This window comes from Parasteatoda tepidariorum, chromosome 4 (assembly GCF_043381705.1).
Source record: "Parasteatoda tepidariorum isolate YZ-2023 chromosome 4, CAS_Ptep_4.0, whole genome shotgun sequence".
Taxonomy (NCBI): domain Eukaryota; kingdom Metazoa; phylum Arthropoda; class Arachnida; order Araneae; family Theridiidae; genus Parasteatoda; species Parasteatoda tepidariorum.
This window is the reverse complement of record NC_092207.1, coordinates 88,150,088-88,172,975: the sequence shown is the minus strand read 5'-3', so window position 1 is coordinate 88,172,975 and position 22,888 is coordinate 88,150,088. Positions and strand designations below refer to the sequence as shown.

The window sequence follows — 22,888 nt, the reverse complement described above, 5'->3', positions numbered from 1 at the left end:
TTGTTCAATATTTGAGAGTTTGCGTTTCGTTAAATGGAACGTTTAAAATAACTAAATACAGTCCAAGGATTGATGTATCGTCAAAAATGTGAATTTTTGTGTGTGAGAGTATAATGTTGTCATAACGTTGTAGCTATGCTTAACAGTCATGTGTTGCATGTGATTTTAAGGAAGGGAAGAGAACATATTTTCTTGTTTTTAAACTTATTTAAAATTACAATTAGTAAAATTATCTTGTTTTTTTTATAGCTTATTTCATGATTACAACAGTATTATAATAATTTTTTGGCTCGTGCTTTAATTAGCTTATGACATCCTTCTAAATATTCTGTATTTGAAAAGATAAATATTTATTTTTAAACTCATGAAATTAGCTAGATCAATGAAAGTCTTACTAGGCAATGCAACTAATTTAAGTTACAATGTAGCTGTTGTAAAATTTTGAAATCAGATTGTTGAATTTTTTTTATTTAACGATATATTGAATAATGCATGAAGAGTTGAATAAGGACAATAAATGATTTATTTGTACAAAATTTTCGAGGCTATTTGAATAAATAAGCCACGTTTTATGGCTTCATTTGGATCAATACTGACGCTGAGTATTGTTGAAATAAACGCAGTTCGGAGACCAATTATAGTAAATAAATTAAGTATATTTACTCATGCAAACTTAAAAATTGCTTTTTACCTTAATTTAGAATAACCAAACCAGGTATTAAATTATTGCTGCAAATAAAATAAAAAATAAAAAAAAAACTGGAGGAAAAATCATTTATTTTTAATAGGGTTTGACTGTGAGTTAAAAAGAATAAATTATACTGCTGTTAAAAAAGAAATATTTGATATTCAGCTACACATGTTCGTAAAATTTTGTTTTGCGTGATTTTTATTTATTTATTATTTATAATTTTTTATTTTTTTGAAGAAAAAAGTATAGAAGGGGAGTAAGCACATAATTATAATGTTATTAAATTCATTGTGAATTATTTGATCTTTTAAAATAAATTATATATCCATATAGGGAAAATAATAGTTAAATTTTTTTAAAAGAAGAAAAAGGGGAAAATTTTTCAGATATGATTTTTATTTCTTCTGTACTGTAATTATTTTATACTTTTATTATTTTCTGCAACTATTTTGTCTTATGCTAGCGTTTTCCATGCAGAATTCATGCGCAGGCATGCATGTGTCATTATCGTCAGATGGGTAGGAATGTACCTGGTTGTAAAAGAATAATTATCTTTAATGTATTTAAGGTAGTATTTTCAAATTTTGAAAATGAAATAAACTGTTACTGTAAAAATAGAACATTTGAAAAAAAAGAGAGATTTTTTTAATTACCTACTTATAGCATTTGATACCAATTGAACTCATTTTAAGATCATAAAAAAATCACATAAATATTTCTTTTTGTATCATTTACTTACTTGAGAATTGAAGGATAATGTGCTCAGATGTAAAGGCAATGAAAATGAGTTAAATTTATTAAAAATTTATGTGATTTATTTTTCGTATAAAAGTAGACTGTAAACAATTCTGGATCAAGTTACAGTATAAAGTACCAGTACTTACATTTTTATCGCAAAATATTATACCGTAATATTTATTTAATTAGAGTAAATCAGTGATTTTACTATAATTATTGTTGTAAAAATTACGGTGCATAAGATTTTTTGTTCCGTGACATGTTCCGGCTAAAATGGATTTTACGTAAAAAGTGCCGTCTCCCTGAGTGTAGGTATTTCGTAGCGGAAATTTTACAGTTTAGTTGGTTCTGCGTAAAGAATATAAAGAAAATAGAACGAGAAAGAATTTTTAAGCGCGAACTTTTCAGTTTTGGTAACCCTTTTTATTTATACTATTTCACAATGCAAGCTTATTTATAACAACACAGATAAAATAGTTGAGATACATAAATATTATCATACAATAAATTATAACAAACTTAGTGCAAAAATGTTTTATTTCCCTAATAAAGAATTAGTGCATAAATTGCTCAATATGTCTAGGCAGGGAACATAAATTTATTTCGATAATTTTTTTTATATGAAATTTTTTCCTTGTAAACAATAATTGGTTAAGCGTAATAAAGAATTTAAAGAAACCAGATATATACCTGGAACAATTCAAACGTGCAAACCTTTTTTTAATCATACTTATTTTCATTCTTCCACAATGTATGCTTAGTAACAACAACATAAATAAAATAGTTGGTATACTTTTTCGACAAAAGAACTAGTAAAAATATTAAAAATCATAAAATAAAAAAGAAATACCTATAAGAACAAATGGACGATATCCAGCTGCAAAAGTGCGTTGCAAATAAATACTGATATCTATTCAAACGTAACGGAGAAGAAATTTTTCTTGCCTGACGAGAAAGGTGCCACAAAAGTGTTGAATCCTACAAAAAATACCTTTTTTGCATTGTTTCATAGGCAAACCAACGTTTAGATATTTGAGTTGTGACAAATCAGAAACACCAGAACAAATTTAGTGAATGCGAAAAATTGTGGGAAGAACTATTGATTTCCCCAGGGAAGGTGAAACGGAAAAATTTTACAAGAGTTACACCCATGTGAGTCGTATGTTTTACATTTGTGAGTAAGTTCGTACGTGAATGAGATGTTTGAAATAAGAAAAGAAATTGGAATTTTTCAGAATATTGTACTTTAAGAACTATGCTTTGAATGAAGAACTATGTTTTGCCGGAAACTTTATTGTTCTATACTGAATCAGATTTGCAAAGGCCGTTTTTTTTGTTTAAATTGAAAGAGATTTGCTTTTATATTCATCATTGATAATATATATAATGTGAATTTTTCAGCATTATTTATATATGCATAATTATCAATGATGAAAAATCATTNATACTTGGTATATATATATTATATATATATATATTGCATATATAGGAATGACTCATCTGCGCATTTTTAATTTTCATGTACAGCTGAAGTAAGCGGCATGAATAAGCATTGATTGAATTGCCTTTAAGTGCTCGTTCGTTATTTGGCACGACTAAGCATAGATAGATTAAGTGCAAGGCATTATTATTATGTGAAAAGTATGTATTGTTACATACAATAAATGCTCTTGCATTTGCTGCCTTATTGATTGTAATTTAAATTTTTATATTTATCATTCTTAAAGCAAAGTGATTGGGATTCCATTTTTCCTTAATAAAAATAAGCAAGGCAGGGGAAATAAAAAGAAAAAAAAAGCTTTGTCTTATAAAGCTTTGTTTATGTTTAACTGTTGTTAATTTGTATAATTAAATTCGATAGTATATATAGCAAGTACAATAAATGTACTTTTTTTCTCCGTCTATGGTGGCGTTTATCCACCGTTTATGTTGGTGAATTTTGTCATAATTTGCGTGGTGCTTATTCAGCATTTCATGTTATTTATAGTTAAGAAATTAACTTTGCCTGACTAGATTTGCAAGGATAAGAAATACATGCCTGCTTGAAATTTTTTTGCTTAATTCTATCATATCGGGTAGTATAATTTAGTGAAGTTTGAGTAGAATGTTAGATTTATTTTACAATTATTTGACGGTAAATTTTATTGTAACGACGGTTAGTAAAAATTTTATTTTTCCTAATAAAGTTGAACTGCTTTTATGATGATTTTCACAAGACATGATCCGAGTATTTTATGAGAAAAAGATTTTACGTAGTTTGCGTATTTTACAAGCAAGCAATGAAGGAACACTGATTTATAACAGTGGAAAAATTTGATTTATTTTGACCCGACGTTATAAAGTACAATGTGCAAAAATAATAATAATGGAAAAAGAGAATAACTTTGAATAATTTTTGAAATTATGATCTGATTTTGACGTCTAGGATTCAAATCTTAATATTTCGTAGGATTGACATCAAATATGCTAATTAATTGAATCAGGCGATATTTTAAGTTAGGAAATCAGACACAAAAACCGTCTTGAATAAACAAGCCTTTTCTTCGAAGGGGTATGATTTCTGACCAGCAAAATATAGTCAGTAGATGCAATCTGGGAAATATAGGCCCAATTAAGTGATTTGAAAATATTTTGCAAACAATTATAAAATTCAGTAATCCAAGGGAAATTACGTGTAAAAAAACAATTTTCTATTGTTAGTTATTGTTTTTCAATATTTTTTTATAATAGTAAAAAAAATTTGAATTTTAAGGTATACAAAATTTTAGGTCACTTAGGCAAAATACAAAATACAAAATTTGACTGAAATCTGTCGAATAGCTCCTGAGAAATTGGATTTTAAGGAAGCCATATATTTTAAATTTGGTTTCTCATGACCTATTCAATCAATTCTGTTCAAAGTTTGTTTTTTTGCTTTATTAAATTAATTTTTTTAATAAGATGTAAATATTTGAATACCTTATAATTTGAAATTTTTTTCGACCTGTATTAAATAAAATAATGAAAATAATAATTAAATATTAAAATTTAATTTTTTGTATGGAGTTATCTTTGGATAAAGGAATTTCATATTTACGTACAGCATTTTTCGATTCACTTAAAATATCCTCGAGATATGATGAAATGTAAAAACAGTAAATTAACATTAAGGAATGCAAACTTTGAATCACTCCCCTGAGCAATTTATATGGCCCATATTTCCCATATTGCGGATGTGCTCCCCATATTTCATAAAATCAAATCCATCAGAGGAAGTAAGTTGTGTCTGATTTCATAACTAATAATGTAGTCTGCTTTAATTAATTAGCATACTTGAAATCACCCTCCTAATAAGGTATATAATTTGTTTCTTTCTACTATTGTGGAAATGCCTTTCATTTATTACACAATAATTATTGTGTATTATTTTATTACAAATAGTTTGTAACAAAAGTGTTAAATTCAAATTTGATTTTTCATTTTTCAAAGATTCTTTGTAATTCGATCTGGATCTTTATGATAAATTTTGTATTAGAAGCTTAATTTACTTTCAAAACAATTTTTTTTCCCCATTTTGTTTTGCGATCTACATTCAAGCTAACTATCGATTATGTGAACTGCTCACTGATCTTTAATTTGGTTTCGTTAGTGAATATTGCTGTTACCTCGGATACACTGTGTATTAAAACGCACCTAATTAACAATATGGTAATTCATGTTTGGATAGCATATTTCTTAGATACATAGGATGCTTAAAATGAGAGGCTAGGGTTTAAAGCACCCGGAGAGTGATTCAGTTTTTGCGCCATGCAATCATGTTTAAGGGACTTTTCGAAACAATTTTTGTTTTGAAATTCATTCCTAAATATTTTTAATGCATTTGTCGCCCTTCTAAGTTTCAACAATCCTTCCTTGAAGCTGGTTTTCATTAATTTAAAACTATAGGAAACCTCTTTATCCATATTTTCTTTTACAAAAATTTTCATATTTTTTTTCCTGAATTTAGCATAATTTTCAAATTAATTAAATAATTGTTAATATTAATTAAATAATTGTTATATAAAAATATTAGAAATTTTTGCTATGCTTTGTATTTTATGCTGCTTTGAAATGAGAAAAAGAATACAATTTCAGAGGAAATGATTTTTTTTATAAAACTTTCAGATTTCTCGAAATTTTTTCTAGTTTTAATTTTATGGATGAAAATTGCGATTTTAGGATGAAAAGTTGTTCTAAAGTATCTATTTTATTTGGTAAACAATATTTAACTTTTTTTTTTGGTCAGTTAGTTTTTTTTCTATGTAAGCTATAAGGTAACATCTAACAACATGTAAAACTATAAAGTATGTGCAATAATACAAAGCCTGGCCAAGGCTGAAATGAATGATTAACTTAAATGTTATGCCTCAGGCTGTCCAAACATCGTAAAATGGAGGCGTGGAGGTAGCGAATTCGAATCCCAATACAACCCTGAAAGCATTTAGTTATTTATATTTATTTATTTATTGTCATACATGCATATGCACGCTTGTGTATTATTTGCAAAGTTCAGCTTATATGCACGATTGCCAAGTTGAAGAGCAGATAGCACTAGATAAAGAAGGGTATCACTGAGATAAATACACGGATTTAAACCCACGACCTCCACATTACGTCGGATGCATTTGTGTAATGTCCTTCTTTAATCTGAGCTATCCTGTTCTTCAACTTGACTAGGACTTGAAATAAGTCGTACTTTGAAATGTGCAAACAAGCCTGAGTATATATGTGCAACTATAAATAAATAAATACTTGAAATACTATTGTTTTTTAAAAATTATATGAGTTACAGGGGTCTTCTTAAACGAGCAATCTCGTCTTTCTACCAAACGCTATTTAAAATAGAGGTAGCGAGTTAAAATTATTCATAAACAACTGGATGCGGATTAATAAATGAATAAATTTGGTTAAGATGCATCTCGTGCAAATTTACAGAGAAGACAGTATATGATTGTTTTACTTACAATTATCTTAGGGAACTTTCTCGCTGTGCAATATCGCCGTTCCATTAACCATTCTGAAGCATTAATGTAGTAGAGTTGATTTCTGCTAAATAATGGATGTATATTCTTGCTGTATTTCCTAAACTTGTATTAACTGTTTTTCAAATTGAAAAGATTTAAGACCTAGGTTTATAAATAAGTAAATAAACACCACGACCCTCGTAAAATATGAATAAAACAGACACTATATATTAATGCATTTCAGTTCAGCATCTATAAAATTCCTTAATTAAATATTTGAAGCTGCCATTCATGTCTCTTTTTCTCTTGTTATAATTGAGAAAAATATTAGGAAGAAAATTATTAAACCGTCATCAAACTCCTATCAGCGGCTTCAATAAATCATTACTAGAAACCATCGAAGAGTAAACATATTATTATCATTCTATTTGGCGTACACATCAAAAGGTTATAACTTCCAATTAAAGGATAAAATCAATTCTAGTTTTGATACTTTAGCGTATGACCTAAAAACAATTTATTTGGTTAAATTTACTTTTAAGACATATTTTTACTACATGCGTGGTAAAAAGAACTATGATTTTGCAAACCAGAATTTCCGTTAAACTGTAACCATGAAAAAACGGTAAAATTTGGTAAAAAATGGTGAATGGTTTAAATATCGTATATTTTGGTTTAATTTTTCTTTTGCACGAGATCCCCTCTGCAGAGGATCAAAATTGTGATGGCATGTCTTCTGATCATCCTCAGGGATGTTGCCCAGACCGTCACCAATAGCCCATTGTGCAGCTTTAGTGAGATGTAAATGAACTACAACAACAAAAACTTTTGCCAGAAATGTTTAAATCTTTTTTACCATAGTATAGTAAATTTTACCATAATTTTGTTATCAGTGTAGTAAGCCAATTTTTCACAGTGTCATTTAAACTCATAAAAATAAACAAAAGTTGAGAATTATTTTCATATATGTAGGAAAACTTCGCTAAATAGGCATTTTTTTTTATAACTGAAAATCTGTTTAAATATTAAAGCTATTTGTCCTTTTTAAAGTTCAGAAAATTTTAATCAGCAAAATCGCAGATATAAACTAAAACTAATGTATTTTTCTGAGTTTAAGGGACTGCAAACTGTGGAGTTTTCTTTTCTTGGCAAAAAAGCTTCGAAAAAGAAGAAAACTTATGGATATTTTCTTAATTCGATGGATTTTTCTGGAAAGGAAAACAGAAAGGCATAAATTTACGCAGTGCCATTAATAATGGCTAGAACAAATTAACCGAATAAGTGTGTCGACAAATAATACACTCACCCTTAAGACGCATCTGCCACATTTCTGTCTGCGGATAAATGCATAATAATGAAAATATATATCGGCTCTGTGCGAGTTTTTATCTTTTTTTCTTTTCTGCACTTGATTAAATGAAAGAGAGGGAATCACTTTATTACTATTCCCTCATTTATTTCTTTAGTTAGTCAATGATATAAAAAATATATTATTAAAAAACATTAGTCTAACTGTGAAAACAAGTAAGTTTTCAAAAGTAATAAAACCCTATAAAGTACACAGAAATAAGAATGTACTTTTTGCGAAAGATCATAAATTACTACTCGCATTAGAATGTTAAATATTTCATATTAAAATTCATTTTTAAGTGTAAATTACTAAAGAATTTGTATTTCCTTTAAAATGACTGTAGATTTGAGTAGATATTATTTATTTATTTAAGCAAAAATCTTACAAAGTTTATATGGGCTTATCCCACGAATTCATGAAAATTATAAATAAAGCACTTTTTGTAATTTGCATATTCAATAGGATTTATTGGGGGATTATTTTCAATAAAAACGAAATGCCTTATTGCGTCGATTTTGCCTTTTGAAAGTCTCTACCAAATTAATACAAAAATTTATATTGTGTATTACGAATATTCTTTATTCTTTGATTATAATCTATTTATTTCTTTGCAAATAAGTACATATAATCAAATATTTCATAAGGTATAAGACTTAATAAAATATTTTTTAACTGCAAATATGATACAAGAAACATCAAATAAATTTTTACGAAGAAGGAAAATATTATTATTATTAATGATAATAATAAAGCTTAATGAATAGCACACCGAGGAAAAAAAGTATGGTCAAAATTTCCGTAATATGATAAAGTTTACCATACTATATGAACACTAATTGCAGTAATTCTTACCGTAGCGCTTTGGTAATTATTTTTGGAAAAATAAATTGTAAAATACAATTTTATTATCATTCCATTTTGTAGTAAATAGGATAATATTTGATAATTTTATAAAGAAGAGTTGGTCATTTTAACAGTACTAGTATAATTTGAGATAAGGTAGTAAAAAGTGTTGTAAAAATTTGACTTTAGACTTGAAGGCTGACATATTATCGAAGGTCTAAGTATATAACGTATATGAAATCATGATGTTTCTTTGTCAGGTAAAATAAAATTTGATATATTGTTAATATTTTGTTTGTTATAAGCCCTCCAAAGTACAGAGGGAACTAGACACACCCTGAGTTTTTTATACGAAAAAAAAAGTTATTTTAACTTTTGAAACTATTTTCTTCTGAGACCCAGATTTTAAATAATGGTAAAAATTTATTTTTTAGAAATATATAATTTAAAAGAAATTAAACTCTGTAAGAGCATCTCGCAGTAGACTGATCGTAAAAAGACGGTTCCCAGTAGAACACCGAAGTCAAGAACCACTGGCTGTGTTCAGTTAGCGGGTGGGTGACTATTTTGATCAGCCTGCGAAGGGACCGAGGTTGCGCGATATCAGTCCTCGCTAAACAGCGTGACTCCTCTAGCAAGTCGAGCTATAGAAGTAGAGGAGCCATCCCTTCTGCAGAGGATCAAAACTGTGATGACATGTCTTCGGATCATCATCAATTATGTTTCCCGACAGTCCATTGTGCAGCTCTAGTGCGACGTAAATAACCTTGAGTTCAATAAAATATTTTTTAAAAAAGAAAAATACAATAACTTTAAATTTAGTTGTTTTTTTAAATTTTTACATACGAATAAACATTTTAAATTTTAGCAGTTTTTTAATGTTGCAGGATAATTTTATTATGTCGCTCTCCATATTTCAGTGATGGAACAACGTAGTCTATTAGACTCAAATAATAAGATATTTATATGCCATAAAACTGGAGAAGTTTCATAAAACAATTTCTTACTTTTCATTGCAATAAAAAAATTCCAACCAATGAAAGTAAACCAATTGTATTTTCATATAGACAATTACTTTGTGAAGGAATACAAACAGGAAAGAAATCTTGAAAGTTTTTTTAAAGTGATACAATTATACCAAGTGTTGTTCATTATATCGAATGCTGGGTCTCAGGAGACTAAATATTATATTCGTGAGATTTTCGCAATCTTATAATGATACATTTTTCTAAAATATTTCGTCAATAGTTTTATGAAACTAAAAATATTTTTTTAAGAAAAATCTGTGTGTATGTAAATTATTTTAATACTCTTATATCTTATGTTCTAGAAGTGTTAAAAATTGTCTTTGATTGGTATGCAGGCAAAAGATGAAAATTTTTCTCTATTAGGAACTGAAGATCAAAAGGCGTCCTCGTCAGAAAAGGTAAGAAATCTCGACTTAAAATTCTTTAATAAAGAACAGCTGCAAAATATAATAAACTTAATAGTTTAAATAAAGTTAATAACATAGAGCAGTTTAGAAATATAATAAACCTAATAACTTGAATTAAAATAAAAGAACGCTTCAGGGGTACACTGGGAGGGAAAAAATATGGACAAAAATACCGGAATATGGTAACATTTACCATGTGTTTGTCTCTATGGAAATACCAAACGGATCGGTAATTTTTACCGAAGAGCTTTGATACCGATTTCGGTGAATTTAATAATTAAACATGGTTTTATAATACGTGTTAAAACTTGGTAAATGCGGTGGGGAAATTCTGTAATTTTATTATGATACTATTGAGCATGGCATGAAAACTATTTATTTTGTTACATATGCTTTTCAGTTTTGTATTGTTACTAAACGTATAGAAATAAAAATTTAATTTTGAAAACCGGAAATTTCAAAAAAACCGTTACCAGATAAATATAAATATACGAACCATACGAACAGAAAAATTAGCAAATGAATGGTTTAAATATAGTATAGCTTGATTTTATTAAGAAGAATTATGGTTTTTTTTACCAGAAATGTCACTACCATACTTTATAGTAATTTTACCAAACATTTTTTCTCCGTGTAGATATTAAGAAAATTTAGTCAAAGTCAAAATTTAACGATTCCGTATACGTTTTCACTGGTCTTTATGCATATACTTTTGAAAGAATTAATTAACTGAATTTAAATTAAGCACTACAGTAAATTATGGTTAAGTGTTTACAATAATGATGAATTATGCTATTTTACAGCAACAACTCAACCCAAAACACGAAACAGAAAAAAAACATACCATCCTTACATTGATTGTTAATCCAGGGGACCACAAATAAACATTTTATTGACAATGTGAGTAAGAGTTTTGAGGTCCTAGACCAGTCACCGTTGACTGGCATCGCCATTGATTTCGAGTATTATTTTTTATTGTATATTTGGTTAAAATTTAGCTAAGTTATTATATATGTTGATAAAAATATTTTTATTGTATTCTAGCAGTTTTCAAGTTAAAATTTTTTTTAACTGAAAACTCAAATCAGTTTTAAAGCAAAATAACTGTTCTCAAATGCTGATTTTAAGAGTATTTATAATTCGTAAAATTGCTAATATTTATAATTTTATCATTTTGTAAAGATATAAAAGTATGACAGGTATTATTAGGTGAAATTTTGATGTTATTTATATGAATATGGGCTTTTAGAATGTGATAGCTCAAGGTAATTTTATGTTTAATAATATAATCTAACCAACCCCAACAAGAGTTTCATTACATACCACGTAAATATGAAATATTTCTGTCCATGTGGTTTTCTTTTTTTGATTATTGAAATGGTACCACCAATTGCAACAAACATCTTTTCAATTAAAGCATAACCGTTGACTAAAAAGAAAGGTTCCAAAAGGAAATATTTGAACATTGACTTCAAAACTTCTTGTGTTCATCTCTCCATTCTCAGCACATTGACTGGAGAACTTTTCTATATCTGCACATTGACTTGAAAACTTTTTTGTGTTCAGCAAGCTTTTAAATTTAAGTTTAAAAACAATATTCTGCGCAGTTATAAGATACGTCTAATTAATTATTTTACTTAACGGTTAAAGACTTCAACAAGAACAACAACAAAAAAAAAATCTCTAAGAGCAGATATCGATCCGAAAATAAAGGGCGAGAATGGTCTCTCTCAGATCTCTAACGATCCATGAGAATGGGGGCGGGGGGGGTATCTTGTACATCATGGTAGTCCGATAAGTACATTAGCGATATTATAAAAGAATTTAAAGATACTTCAGAATTTTTAAAACTAGAAGTGGCAAACTCGAATCATACCTCTTCGTAGTTTTGAGTGCATAAAGCAGCATTAATTGGTTTATTTTGCTGTAGTAGAAGGACTGTTATGAAATCAGCTTAATAATTAATTCATTATTTTAAATTATAATACTTTAAAAATAATTTTACCATGATGCTATGAAAAATTTATTCTTGAGACTTACTTCCATTTGTTTATTTATATTCTCTCGAAACACCCATCGTTATTACTGTATGTCAATAATAATGTAAGTATGTTAATAATAATGTAAGTATGTTAATAATAATGTAAGTATGCTAATAATAATGTAAGTATGTTAATAATAACGCAAGTAAGAAAATAATGGTATGAAATAGGATTATTTCATAACAATAATTAGTAGTATTACGATGTATTAAGTTTAGTTGAAAGAAATTTCTTGGTGCAACAAGATGGTTAATATTTATTTTTTTCCTTTATTAAGACGAGCATAAAAGTTTAGTAATTCATACATGCATAATAATGACTGAATAATAGCCTGGCAGTGATGTATGAGCCATTGGAATTATTTTCCACAATGATGATTTTATTAACCAGATATTATTAATAATAACCGAACAAGCTGGTTAAAGCAAAATTTGAGTTTCATTAAAATCGATTTATTGAAAAAATAAAACATAAATTTTTTTGGTAGTCAACTAAGTAATTTTTTTTAAACGAAGGAAGTTATATAATAATTCTCATAGTTCATACATCAGTAAACTAAAAGGTACTAAGTATTTTCAACTATACGGATAGTTCATATTTTATCTGTAAGACAGATGTTAACGTAAGAAAACATTATATGACATAAAAAATATAACGTAACGTAAACAAACTGATAAATATTATCTGCCGCTTCTTTTCTTAGGATTCATACTGTAGCTAAACAAATTTGGTCATCATGTACAACACTTAGATAAATTATAATAATTCTCAGAATTGTCGTCTAAAACAATTAAGCATTTTTTACCATGGTGACTTTTCCTACATTGTCTGTAATATAAATATTAGCATAAAAAAAGAGTGTCACTCCAGAAAACATAATGACAAAAGGAAAGTAAAAAAAAAAGAAAAAGAAAAATTCTTTCCTTTCTTGTGACTCATAATTAACTTAAAGAGCTTTTGTCATTGTAGGAAAATCTTGAGTAAAGTATAATAATTCTCATATTTCATACATCGCCTGAAATTATTAAGCATTTATTACTATGCCAAAACTTCCTACATTGTCTGTAATATAGATATTAATGTAGAAAAAGAACATAAGGAAATATAATAAAACAAAAAGAAAACGGAAAAAAATTTAGTGTTGTTTCTTTTCCTGTGATTTATACTTTTCCGAGAGACCTTTTGTCATCATGTACAACGTGTAGGTAAATTCATGCATCGCCTAATATTACTGAGTATATTCCGACAATTTCCTACATTGTCTGTAATGTAAATATGAACAAAAGGTAATATAACATGAAATAAGGAAACATAATGACAAAAGAAAGACGAAAAAAAAAGAATTCTTTCTTTTCCTGTGATTCATACTTTACAAAAAGAACTTTTGTCATCGTATAAGAAGCTTGGCCAAAGTATAATAACTTTCATAATTCATACATTACTTACAATTACTAGGCATTATTGTTGACGTTTCCTACTTTGTCTTTAACATAAATATTAAAGCATAAGAAAACATAAAATAGGAAATATAATGCTGCAAAAGGAGAGCGAAAAAAACTATATGCTGTTTCCTGATTTATAGTTTTCCTAGAGACCTTTTTATGAACATGTACGACGCTTTTATAAATTATAATAATTTTCATAATTCATGCATCGCCTAAAATTACTAGGCAATATTCACGCTCCCCACATTTTCGACGTTGTCTGTAATATAGATATTAACGTAACATAACATAACATAAGAAAACATAATGTAACAAAAGGAAAGCGAAAAACAATATGTGCTCTTTCTTTTATTGTGATTCATACTTTACCTAAAGAGCGTTTGTCATCGTGTACAACGCCTAGGTGAAGTATATAATAATTCTTTTTATTCATGCATTTCCTAAAAACAATAAATATTTTTTATAATGCCAAAATTTCCTAAATTCCTTTTTACATAGATTAAATATAATTAAAGTTATTATTTTATTTCATTCTGATAAAGACTTTTTCTTTAATATTTTATAAATTGAATAAATCGTTTCGAATAAATCGTTTCGTTTAAAAGCAGTTAAAATACTCCATTAACTTTTTACATACAAGAAAAATCAATTGTTGGAAAGTGTTATTATTAAAGAGTGAAGAAAGTATATATATATATATATTTGTCGTATGATAGAATTTCTAATTATTTCACATATTCCTTTAAGGTAAAAATAAGTATAGAATAAACAAATAGAAAAAAAAATCACAAGACTCTCCGTGAAAAACCTTACTTATCTTATCACGCAGAAATTTAAATAAATAGTTCCTAAATATATAAAGTAGAAAACGCACAATAGCGAAAGGTATAAGTTTTGGAAGAAGAGTGTGAAGACTGCCAAAACGCTTGAATAGTCGCAGGTGTCAACTACTCTGTTAGGTAACAAGATTATTCCTATTTAAGGTTTAGAGAATGAAGCATGAAAATGGTAAGAGAATAAAGAGCAAAAATATAGACTGATATACAATGTCTGACTAGTTTTCAAAAAAATTCTATTACATAGCACTGTTGCTTGTAATTTTACCATTTTCGAACTAAATAGTCAAATAACCATAAGTAAGATTCTATTTAAACTGTTAACTGTGAGAAAAACCGTTTATTTACTGCTTTCACCAAATACGGTTAAACGACCAGAATTTTATCGGACCGACTAGGCCCACCTAATGCAGCCATTTAGCTCCTTGCAGCTGGGTACATACTATAGCCGAGATGACTGATCTGTTAATTTCGTGACGATAGACCGGGGTTCGATTCCCAGAGTTGACTCTATAATATTTCCTAACCACAACCTATATCCAATGTCCATTACCAAACGAAAAGCCTAGCTTCAATATCCAGACATGCTAACTTTCCACGCCTTATGGAATAGGTTCTGTGGACCTCGCCTTATGGAGTAGGTTCTGTTCGCCTTATGGAATATTCTTTCTGTGGTAGCTAAGTTTATGCTTTATTCTTTCTCCTATAAATTTGATTTAAAGTTACTTTTCACACCTCTACATGTAAATGATTTGAAAGCTTATATAAAATGCCACTTTATATAAGCTTTCCATCCTTCTCATGGTGAAGCTTCTAAAATATTGGCGAAATAGCCAAAAATTCTGTAAGTTTTAGTTTATAATTGTCCGCCACCTAATAAAATATTTTACAAAAAAGCGTAGTAGTTGGCAGCCCTGAATGTTCAGTTAAATTTCCATTTTACGGTTTTGAAACAGTGATCGTTGAAATTGGTTAAAAAAACTGCATAGTTTTATATTCATGTTTTTTTTTCAGCCGTACTAGTTGTAAATGGTTTCAAAACCGTAAAGGTAAAAAAATGTACTTTACCGTAAACTTTACAGCTAATTGGATGGGCAGACTGCTGACGGTAATTTTATCATTATTTTAGAAGGAAAAATTCTAACAGTGTGTTAGGTAAACTTCTCTGTTATGCTCGAAACTTCAGTTTAGGACTTTTAAATAATTGTTAACTTTCAGTATAACTACAACACCAAACTACTTTGAAAATTTAATTTTGAAATTTATAATAATATGTGAAATGCTTAGACTTGAAATTTTTTTAATATTAATATTTATTTTTTAAGCGTAGTATTGAAATTTTCCATTAAAAAGGCTACAATAACACTTAAAAAATATTTTCTTCATTACATTAGAATTGTCCTTTGTGACTTATTTTCAGTTTATGTGAGGCATAAATGTTTTGAAATAAATACTCCAAATTACGCATACTTTTATATCAATAAATTATTATTTGTTTTTGCTATTGCTGGTGTATTCTAATCCGAAACTTTAAGGCATTTAATTTTTCTGTTCCACTAACCTAGAATATATTTTCCCTTCAACTACTCAATATTTATTTTAAAGATAAGAATGATCTTGAACAATTTGTTTGCATAATTTTGAAATGATAATTTCATTGAAAATGAAAGTTGAATTTCGAAATCTCTATAATTTTTGCTCTATGGCTTAAACAAAATGTTTAAGAAAGTTTAAAGCTTTTTGTATGTATATAGTATATTGTTTTATAATTTACAATTAGATTTTAATCATCTTTAACAGAATTATTATAAGAAAAGTTGAAGAATCAGATAGATTTTATAGCTTTTTTTTTTAAAAAAAAAAACCCCGTTATTATAATGTATATTTGAAATAGAGTTATTTGATTCAAAAAATTAGTTTGAAATAATACATAAATTGTGACAAAAATTCAATTTAAAATTTATGAAAATAATGCCAAAAAGTACAGTTAGTAAACCGTCGAAAAATGAAACCCTTTACTATTAGTTAAATTTTTTCACTATTTCTTGAGCAATTGAAAGAAAATTAAAAACTTTATGCATACTATTCACATATCCAAAGATAAATTCATGTAAAAAAATAATGTTTAACAATTATTTATTATTTGTTACGATTTTTTTAATTAATGTTTGAAAAATGTTTACTCAATTTTAAACACAAAACTAGAACGAAATCGGTTAACAGTTAGTTGAAAATTTATAATAATATGCCTAATAATATGTCTAATAATATGTCTAACTAATAATATGTCTTTTTTAACTGACTGCGTAGTGTGTAAAACGAATCTAAGAAGTCAAAAAGTCAAAGAACGTGGTCTATTCGTATTCATCACAATTCTGTTTCATTGGATGCAATAGAATTCGATCTTAAGGCGATTCCATTATTAATTCCTTAAGGCGATTAAGGGTAAATGAGAGATTCAACGGACAGTAATTCGTGATGTTAGCGGTATTTATATATATATATTTTAGTTAAGAGTAGATTAAACAATCTCATTTACTATGTATTAGCAGCTTGACCTAATACGTAATTATTCTTAAATGCAAAACTTCATATTCAGTCTAATGTACTTAATAATATGTGATGCTTTTAAAAACGAAGGAGGTAAAAATATAGCCTATTACCGGCATAACAAATTAACTCAGCAAATGAGTAATATTCATTAAACTTATATATTTTTTTATTTAATAGTAGTTTACTTGATTGTTTTAACTTTTGTTGCATCCATTCTAACTATAACTATATAAATAAACTAAACTTCCATATTGATGATTGATATGAACCTCTTAATTAATTTCCCTTCACTTGTGATATCAAAAGAAAAAAAAACAAGGAAATAGATATGCAAAGATTGCAACTTTCTGCTTCGGAAATAAGCTTATAATTTCTGTGAAACTCAAAAACTTGTTACGATGTTCATCAACAGGTGGCTTCATTCCAGCTGAAATATTTGGTCTATAATATTGTTCTCAAACTGCATTATACTCCGTTGCTGCCAATGGTTGTTATTTTATCGTTATGGATATTCCTTATAGCTTTGACCAGTTAAAAGCGCCTAAAGCAACGTCAAGGTTTAGAGTAAAGAAATATATTTCTTGTATAGGGGTTATCTTTAAATACATGAAATCATATATCATTCTTTTAAACAAAGCTACGAAGCCATTTATTTAATTTTAACGATAGATTTTCATCCCGAATGTATCATTTGGCCTTATCTTACATATTTTTGCTATAAATAAAGCCCATAAATAATTGCTATTCATCAGGATCTATGGCTCTGTGCCAGTACCCATCCGTCACATAAGCTTAAATTATAAGTTTGTCATTCTTATAGTTAATTTTATTTTTATTAAACAAAATAAAAGTTTTAAAACAAAAATAATAACAGAAGGCTTAAAACAAAAATAATTTGATCTGGGTTCCAGAAGAATAAATATTATTGATATTTTTCTTTGCAGTATATTCAATTATCAGGTCTAATAACTCAAAAAGTATCTCTCAATCATTGATAGGTTCTTTTTTGGAGTATATTGCATCAACAGGTTTACAATAAACTTAATAACTTCATTTTTTGTTTCATAAAATGCTGGCCAATAAGTTTTGCAATATTAGTGATGTGTTCTTTGCATAAACAGGTTCACAAAAAGCTTAATAACTTCATTTTTTGTTTCATAAAACATTGCGCAAAAAGTATCAATAAATTATTGATAGGTTTTTCTGCAGTATTTTCCATCAACAGGCATACAATAAGCTCAACAACTTCTTTTTTGTTTAATAAAAGGTTTCACAATGAGTATTGCAATGTTAGTTACAGGGCTTTTTACATTAACAAGTTCACAAAAAGCTAAATAACTTCATTTTTTTAAATAAAACATTGAACTATGAGAAAGGCAATATTAGTGATAGTGTTCTTTACATTAGCAGGTTCACAATAAAGTTTAATAATTCCATTTCTTGTTTCATAAAGCGTTGCATGAAAAATATAACTGAATTATTAATAGTGTTATTTACAGTATATTCCATCAACAGGTTTACAATCGCCTCAATAACTAAATTTTTTTGTTTAATAAAACGTTTCACAATAAGTTTTGTAATATTAGTTATAGTGCTCTTTACGTTAGCAGGTTCAAACTAAGCTTAATAATTCTATTTTTTGTATGACAAAATGTTGCAAAAAACTATCACTGAATTATTAATAGTGTTTTTTACAGTACATTCCATCAACAAACTTACAATAAGTTCAATAACTTCATTTTTTGTTTAATAAAATGTTGCACAATAAGTATGGAGATGTTAGTGATAGTGCTCTTTACATTAACAGGTTTAAAATATTAAAATAAGCTTAATAACTGCATTTCTTGTTTCATAAAATGCTGCTCCACACACCACCCACGCCGTTGTCGTGTAACATGCAGTATGGCTGAATTGAAACTAATGTCAAATTTTCTTTTACCTCTTTTGGTAGTCAAATTTAATTTTCCCATGCGACTGCAGAAATAACGTAACAACAGCAAACGTATTTATTTTGTTTAAATGTTGTCTTCTTATTAAGCTAGTTTTGGGGACAGTTTTAAAAACCGCATTAAAATCAAGAAGAAATGTTTTTTTTATCAATTTATTTAAATTTTACAACACGTATCAAACATTCTATTATTGATGCAACCTAGTTAGATATCCTAGTTAGATTCAAAAGTAGTTTCTTTCAATATCATCCGCGGGCTTCCATAAAAAAACAGTTTAAGCCTGGGACAAACTGTTTAATACACTGTAAAAATACAAATTACGTTAAGCATAACTGACATACTGGGGGTAGCATCCGTAAAATTTCATACTGCAATTTTCACAGAATTTTTTAATTTTTTTTAAATTTTTATTTTTATTTTTTTTATTTCCAATGAGCTGCACAATCGGTCTTGCCGATAAGCAGACCTAGTGCGTTCTCCAGAGGTGATATCCACTCTTTCAGGACCACCACAATGAGTGAGATACCGTTGGTCATGTTAATTTGGACGTCTAGTTTCTGCCACACTAGATGGCAGCACCGAGACTCTATTTGGATGCTAAAGTGCACTAGGAATTTGATTTCGCTGGAAATGCCAAGAGCCAATAAGGTACTCCAGGGATCTTTTACATGCCGCATAATCATACGACTTGATCGCTGAGGATTTTCTGCATCTGCGGGCTCGGGGATCGAACCCGCAGACTTGGGCTCAGAAGGCCGACGACAAACCAACTGCGCCACCTAGCCACCTTTTTTTAATTATGATTTAGTGATTTTACTGTAAATATTACGGTATATATCAGATATTTTGCTCCTTAAAATTTGATTTGGAACTTTTCACAGTGTACCCTTTTAATAGTAAGTCATCCAGATAGCCACTAGATAGTAATGTGAACAGTGAAAGCAAAAACAATCTAAAAGTAGCGCTTTTTATGCGCTAAAATATGTTCAACTTTTGAATTGTTCGTCCAGTTGATTTGCATTTAGTCTCATTCAAGTGTACAAAATACATGGGAAATGACGCCTTACATGTTTATCAATGTCACATGCGTAGATAGGTACAAGTACAAAATTGTACTATTTGTACATAACCCATATGACTTTGAAACTGTCACCATGATTGTTTTGAAATTGATCTCATTCGATTGAGGATTAAAAACTACATCGAAACAGTACATCATAGGGGCCGTTCAAAAAGTACGTGCACAAAAATGGAGAAACGTTAACCCCTCCCCTCTTTCGTACATTACCGTACATAAGGTCTTATCCCCCCCCTTAGAGTATGTACATTTTATTAGTCTACCCTCTTTTTTCATAAAAATTAAAATAATTATGTTTTAAATAAAATTAAATATTTATTTAAGGAGTGTGTAGGAAAAAGTCAAATTTAAATTTGGTGTATGCACATAATGTACATACTTTGTATAATAACTCCCCCCTCCCCATCGTACAAAACCGTACAAAATAGAAAATCCTCTCCCCCCCCCTTCGGAATGTACATACTTTTTGAACGGCCCCATAAGTCTTAATAGAAGTACGTAAATTTTACCTCATTTCTTCCTCTAGCCAAAATCAGAATGGTAAGATCGTATAACTTTTTACCATTTATTGAGAGGAGGGTATTTAGCAGCTTATTGCAGGTTTTACATTTTTTTTTGATATCCGGCTTTTGTCAAGTTTTTAGTATCTTACACAAAATAAATTTTAAACATATAATTCCTATTTAACAAAATTGTTGTAATGCAATTGTAACAATATCTTTATACGATTTTGCATAGCTTAAGATTTAGATAGCTTTTTATACTTCTACATTTTAGAAATGCTTTATTTTCCTAAAACAAAAAAAAGGAAAATAATTTCCAAAACGCTGTTAAAAAATATGCAATCTTGATGCAAATATTTACAATTAATAGTAAAAGTTGAATATTTACCTTGAAAATTGTATTTTAATGAAAAGGCATCTTTTGATGTAATCAAAATATCTATTAATCATTTGTTCATTATTCACCTGACTTCACTTATATTATGAAGCTGTAAACAGAACCTAATGAGCAATTGTTGCAAGCGGGCGATACATTTCTCTGGGGCATTGCATTTAATGATTTTATGATCACATTACCGTTGTAGTCTCTTTTATGTTACAGATATCTCTCAGAAATGTATGAGTTACCGCTGTTAGTAACTCTTTAAACATGATTACAATAGCATTTTAATATTATTGTAATGTTATTATAATATTATTGTAATGCTATTATAATATTATTGTAATGTTATTATAATATTATTGTAATGTTATTATAATATTATTGTAATGTTGTTATAATATTATTGTAATGCTATTGTAATATTATTATAATATTACTGTAATATTACTATAATATTATTATATTATTTGAATATTTTTCAGTAAATTTTGATCGAAATATTTATTTTGTCATTTAAGCTAACTATAATGAATTTTGTAAAAATATTTAGAAATGAATTATTTTTTTCCTGATCAAAAAAATAATTCACTTCAAAAATAAAACAGAAAAAGTTCAAAAACTCATTAAAAAAAATGAATTCTTCGAAATTTAAGTGAAATACTTTGGTGCCAACTCGTGCTTCGAAGTTGAGGTAACACTTTATGAACGATCAATATTTGTTTATATTCTTAGCGTTCGAAAAGCTCAAAAAGTAAGGCAGTAGTTCGTTCGAAAATGAAGCACGTAGTAAAAGCATAAAACTGTTTTGGAGCTGTTTATGACGTCACCAAATCATGATTTGCATGCTAAACATGGAGCATTACTCTTTCAATTGTCCATTTAGGGAATGAAAGAACCTATTAAGCAAATGTGGACGCATTTTATGCGTAAGATTAAAGGTATTTAGTTGAATAGTTAAGATTTAAATGAATCGATTTTAAGTTCGATTTCATGCAGTTTGAGATATATAGGGTGATTATAATTAAAGTTTTATTTTCAGAAAATTGTAAAAAAAAATAATAACGACTGGTCAGAATAACCTGATATTTCCTTTTTTCTGAATATAAGTGAAGTGCTACAATTTGAGTTTTCTTTCGAAAGAAAAAGAGATAGTTCAAATTTTGATAGATAGATGACTCGTCATAATGCTCGTAATGCTGAAAACAATTGCTCTAAAAGCTATGCTAATTAAAATACGCCACCTCACACTACACATTATGCTTGGAATTAAAGGCAGAAAACATGCAGTTTCTGTTATTCTGTTTCTGAAAAGGTAGTTACAACTTCAGATATCAATGATAGGTAAACTTTATCATTGATGGATCGGTCTCTGTTTGTGAAATTGTTTTATAAGAATTATTGCGGAGGATTGTTTCCAATTCAGGAACTACATGTTTATCTCAAGTGTAATTAAGATGACCATGTCATGTATTTTAGTGAGCAAGTCAAAATTAGCACGCCTTTCAAAACAATAAGTTTCTAGCATTTTATTCTGAGACATCAAGTAATCCACATTAAAAAAATTTTTTTCGCTCGAAAAATAATTCTCATTGCATTAAATATACTAAGATTAAATATCAGATCATCTTCACCAGTAGTTCTTAATTTGCAGTCTTTCGAAAGGGCAACCTGAATTGCCAACCTGCATTCCCTTTGGGTGCGCTATTTTTAAACTTTAATGCATTTAAACTGAATAATAGATTTAATATTAAAATCCTATACGTCACTTGCAAAGCCACTCTCAGATATAAATCTCTATTGAAAAATGCTTAATTTGAAATTTAAAACTTCACTTGAAAATACAAAAAAATAGAGTTAATTAAAAAAAAGACATTTTCAGTTTTAATTATCTTGAAATCAAACAGTTTTTCTGGTAGAAGAAGACTATATTTTTTGTAATCTCTAATAAGAAGTTTGTGAAATGCAATTTTTTAAATGCATACTTTATATTTAATGCCTTTAAGAGAATATATTTCGAAAAATAAATTTAAACTTTTAAAGATTATTTGGATGGTTGATTT

At 28.1% G+C, this 22,888-nt stretch overlaps 1 protein-coding gene across 2 annotated transcripts in view; it reads left to right on the top strand.

Moving 5' to 3' along the window:
* Positions 1-22,888, top strand: part of LOC107453880 (neurensin-1-like) — a 38,955-nt gene that overhangs the window by 7,753 nt on the left and 8,314 nt on the right. The window contains exon 2 of one of the 2 annotated variants that reach the window (XM_016070881.3): positions 9,936-10,031. The exons of the other annotated variant lie outside the window; for it this stretch is intronic. Coding sequence (XP_015926367.1) covers positions 9,963-10,031 — 69 coding nt within the window. The 5' untranslated portion in view covers positions 9,936-9,962. The remainder of the gene's footprint in view (positions 1-9,935; positions 10,032-22,888) is intronic. 2 annotated transcript variants of the gene reach the window in all.